Source organism: Orycteropus afer, unplaced genomic scaffold (genome assembly GCF_000298275.1).
Source record: "Orycteropus afer afer isolate SDZICR_OR568_19922 unplaced genomic scaffold, OryAfe1.0 scaffold00184, whole genome shotgun sequence".
Classification (NCBI taxonomy): domain Eukaryota; kingdom Metazoa; phylum Chordata; class Mammalia; order Tubulidentata; family Orycteropodidae; genus Orycteropus; species Orycteropus afer.
Window position 1 is genome coordinate 4,063,911 of NW_006921771.1, and position 4,453 is coordinate 4,068,363.

Sequence of the window (4,453 nt, forward strand, 5' to 3'; positions counted from 1 at the left end):
GATGCTCTATACATTTCTCTTGAATGAAAGCTAAATTTGTTTGAAAGCAATCCATAAACCATATCAGCTAGCAGATGAGATCTTGGATGTACCATTTGAAGTTTTTACTGTGTATGTGGACAGGAAATAGAAGTGAAGGAAGTGTATGGGATTCTGATGTTTGTTTCTATTGCAAAGTCACTGGGCTTCTCAGTTGTATCCAAGGTTGATAGATGTTGATTCCCACAGGAAAAGGAGAATCTTTGTAATTTGGAAAAGAAATATGCCAGCCTCTCTGGGGGGAAAGGGTTTCCTGTCAACCCCAATACTCTAAAAGAGGTAAGTTATGACTTTACATATACATTCATATCACCTTATAAATCAGGAGATATAATTTTGTTTTATGTGATTAGCTGAAGAGTAAAAGCATTAATTTAAGTGACTTATGAAAGCCCTGAGTGCATTTATGGTTTTTCAGTCTTTCATTATATGTGCTTTGTAGATTTGAAGCATTATCTGCGTGCCTAATGAAGATGAACACTGTGTGTCTGTGTATGTGTGTATGTGTGTGTGTGTCTACTTTCCTTGGCAGGGACATTGTGGGTTAACTTGGAGTTTCAAAAATTTTTAGATCCAGATCAGGAATAGTCTTACATTTTCGTCTTTGCTTCTTCCAGTCTTCTTTCTCACTTCCTCCCCTTGCTTACTTTACTTTTCTTTCCTTTGAGTCTTACAGATCATGAGAATGCCCCAAACATTTGAGGAAATAGTCTGATTTCTTTCTTTCTTCTTTTTCTCTCTCTTTTCTTTTTGAAAAGCAATGTTGTTTCTATTTTTTTTCCTGAACTTCTAAATTTCTATTTACGTAAATACAGATTATTTTTATGTGAGATGGGAAGCCAAGAGGTGGTTTTAAGCAGAGAGGTGACATTTATTTGATATGTATTTTATAAAAAAGATTTTGTCTACTCTGTAGATTCTGGATTATAAGGAATAAATGAGGTTGCAAGGAAAACAGTATGAAGTTATTGCAACACTATAGGCTGGAGATGCTGATAGCCTGAATTAGAGCAGTAACTGAGAAATGGAGAGAATTAGTAGGATTGGATTTGGTGTTAGAGTTGATAGATCTTGCTGATAGGTTGGATGTGGAGATGATGTAAGGGGGGAATTGGGATAATAACATTATTCCAGTTTGAATAATGGGATGGATAGTGAGTGCTTTTTACTGAGATAGGGAATACAGGGAAAGAATACCTTTAAGAGGGAAGATTGGGTATTTGACTCTGACATACTGAGTTTGGAGGCTTGCAGCATACAAATGAACTAAATGGGCTCTGAGTCTTTCATTAACTTGTTGTTGTTGAGTTGTTGTTATGTGCTGTCGAGTCATTACCTAGAGGAAGAATAAAATTTTTCCTATTCTATTTTCTCCATGGTCTTTTTTGTGCAGACTTCTTGGGGTCAAAAGCACATTTGTTTTGGTTTTTGACTGTTTTTGTGTGTCTGTAATTCTCATGTTTGTTGAGTAGCTATATATTTTCTTTCCTGTACCACATAGACTTACTCACAAGATGCCCAAGATGTTCTCATGACTTTCTTTCTTTCTTTCTCTCTCTGTTCATTAAGGGATGATGCATTTAGGCCCTAACTCATTTTTCCCCCTTTTTATTATTATGTTTCTTTTTTAAAATTTTTATTGTGATTTGGATGAAAGTTTACAAAGAAAATTGATTTTTTATACAATAGTTCATACACATTTTGTTTCATGACATTGATTGCAATCCTCATAACAATTCTCTTCCCACTTCCTCCCTGTGGTTACCTTTTCCCCCGTATCCTTCCTTCCTATGCATTCCTGCCCTCTGAGCTCTCTCCCTGTGCAAATACTGCCCTTCTGATCTCCCATGGTTGATTGTTCTAAGGAGTATACCTACCTGGTATAAGTGTTCATCTTCTACACCTGTGTTATATTTGGCTGGAAGCCACAGGAGTGAGTTCAGTTCCAGGCCTGAAGGGTGACTGTTGTTGTTGTTGTTATGTGCCATTGAGTCAGACCCGACTCATAGTGACCCCTCCTTGGATTTCCGAGGCCAATCTGTATCAGACCGGTAGGCTGGTAATTTTTATGATTTTAAGTTTAGTTCCATATTTTTCTCCCCTTCTATCCAGGATCTCCTGTACTGATCCCTTTCTGAGTGGTTGACAGTGGTAGCTGGGCACCATCTATTTCTTCTGGACTCATGGTCATGTAGGCTGAGGTTCATATGGTCCACTAGTCCCTTGGACTAATTGTTTCCATGTCTCTTTGTTTTTCTTCATTCTTCTTTGCACCAGACAAGGAGAGACCAATTGTTGCATATTAGATGGTTACTTGCAAGCTTTTAAGACCCAGTCGCTACTCACCAAAGTAGGATGTAGAACAATATTTTTGTCTAGTATGTTATGTCAATTGAACTTCATGTCCCCAGCTACCATGGTCCCATGCCCACAAGCCCAACGACTCTCTCCCTCAGGGTTGTTGGCTGTGACTAAGAAGTTATTAAAACTTTGCTCCCTGTTAGTTCTATTGTATGTATGGGCATTCTTATAGCACATACAAATATGTATGTAGAAATATCATCTGCCAAATTTATATATGGTCATGGATATAGTCCCTTTTGCCTAATACGCCCTGACTCTTTTAAACAACTCCTACTTTTGACAAACCGGACATATTTTTGAAGCAATTAATTCTTGTATGATCTGTGCACCATATAAGGAATGAAACTTTGGTTTTACTGAAAACCAATGCTATTCATTATGCAAAAGAATAACCCAATGTTGTTGCTTTTCATCCTGACTTATTATGATAGATAATATGAAATCTGACAACTCAGTAGACTAGTTTCTTTTCTCTGTTTAGCCTTATAAAGCTTTACATATTATTTGCTGCCCCTCTCTGAAATGCAAGGCTATATTTAGGAGTATTTTAATGTTTCCAGTTTATAAACAGGCAACTCTAGCTTTCTTTATTTTGTCATAATTATAAGTCTCAGTAAAAACTTTGATTTCCAGCCCAGAATTCTTGCCTTTCTTGGAGCCACTTTTTGAAAGAATTAATGGGCTGATACAAGAAGCCAAGTGTCCATATTAACACACTTTAACTTTTAAAAGAGAAATTTTATACCCTTTATATCTTTTTCTATACTGATTTATTGGAGTAATGAAAGTCAAAATTTGTCTGTATGATACGTTCCATGAAAATTTATGAGTGCCTTTTCCACAAATATAAATCAGTAGGTTTGATTTTGATAGATTTGATTTATGAACATTTTCTCTAAGCAAAAGCCCAAACTGAATTACTGAATTTAAAAGTTGTCAGTGTTTCCCTGTCCTGGGATTGGAAGTGAGGTTCAGAAGTTGCTTTGAATTTTTGAACTCAAACATCCTGGAATTGCTACCCCACCTTAGAGGTGTGTGTATGTGTGTGTTTCTGAAAAAACTCACCTGATTGAGAAGGCTCTGTCCTTTTTATCCTCATTTGATTGAGATGCTCAAAAACTAAATGCTATCACAAATAAATTACCGTTGTATGAGTATCATATTGGTGCAAAATCCAGCATGTCTCTGTCCACTTCCTCCCATAGTCTATAATTTGTCAAGAAACAGAAAAAGAAAAAAAATCTATGAATGAAGATTTGTGCAAAAAGCTCTTGTATTAGAGAGTGAGTGATTATGTTGTGAATGTTACATCTCAGAGTTTGTACATGTGATTATTTTAAATATGTGTGTAATGACAACCTCATTTAGTAAAAAGAATGAATGTTGATACTACTGGGTATTTTAAAATTGAAGGTGTTATTTGCAATGTAGTCATAGAGATTTAATCAGAAAAAAATATTTTTAATGTTTGGATTGCCACCTTTCAAGATTAAGCACTTTAAAGCTGTTTTAATTGCTGATTATCCCTTTAATGAAACATTTTGTGATATCACAGATACCTGGCTATGCTGCTCTAAGCTAACTCCATTGTACTGGGAACATTAATACTCTCGCATGCCTCAGCTTTTGCTTTCTTTGTGTCTAATTTCTGAATTCCTCCTTTTAGGGCTATATCAGTGTAAATGAAATTAATGAGCCATGTGGCAATTCCACGAATCTATCCCCTTCCACTCAGTTTCCCGCTGATGCTGATGCTGTTGCCACTGAGCCTGTCACAGCTGTGCTGTTGAGCCAGCCACAGAATACAGAGGTGTGTTGGCATGACATTTCATTCATTCACTGCTTTTCCTCATGTCAAAAATTAACCCACAGTGAATTGAAACTAGGGTGTGTGTGACAATTATACATTTGTTTGACCAGCGGGCAGAATGCTGGAGCTTGTAAAACATACCAATTTGGGAATGCAACTGTATCAATTAAAATGCTAGGAACCATGACCTGTGTGGTACAGAGCAGAGATGAAACTGAGAGTATTAGGAGACTTAAGACC

General features: G+C 36.5%; 1 protein-coding gene across 1 annotated transcript in view; it reads left to right on the forward strand.

The window, feature by feature from the left end:
- The window catches only part of PHLDB2 (pleckstrin homology like domain family B member 2), a 103,190-nt gene that overhangs the window by 64,522 nt on the left and 34,215 nt on the right, over window positions 1-4,453 (forward strand). Inside the window, exons 8-9 of the mRNA XM_007947424.2 lie at window positions 229-318; window positions 4,070-4,213. Of these exons, the coding sequence (XP_007945615.1) occupies window positions 229-318; window positions 4,070-4,213 (234 nt within the window). The remainder of the gene's footprint in view (window positions 1-228; window positions 319-4,069; window positions 4,214-4,453) is intronic.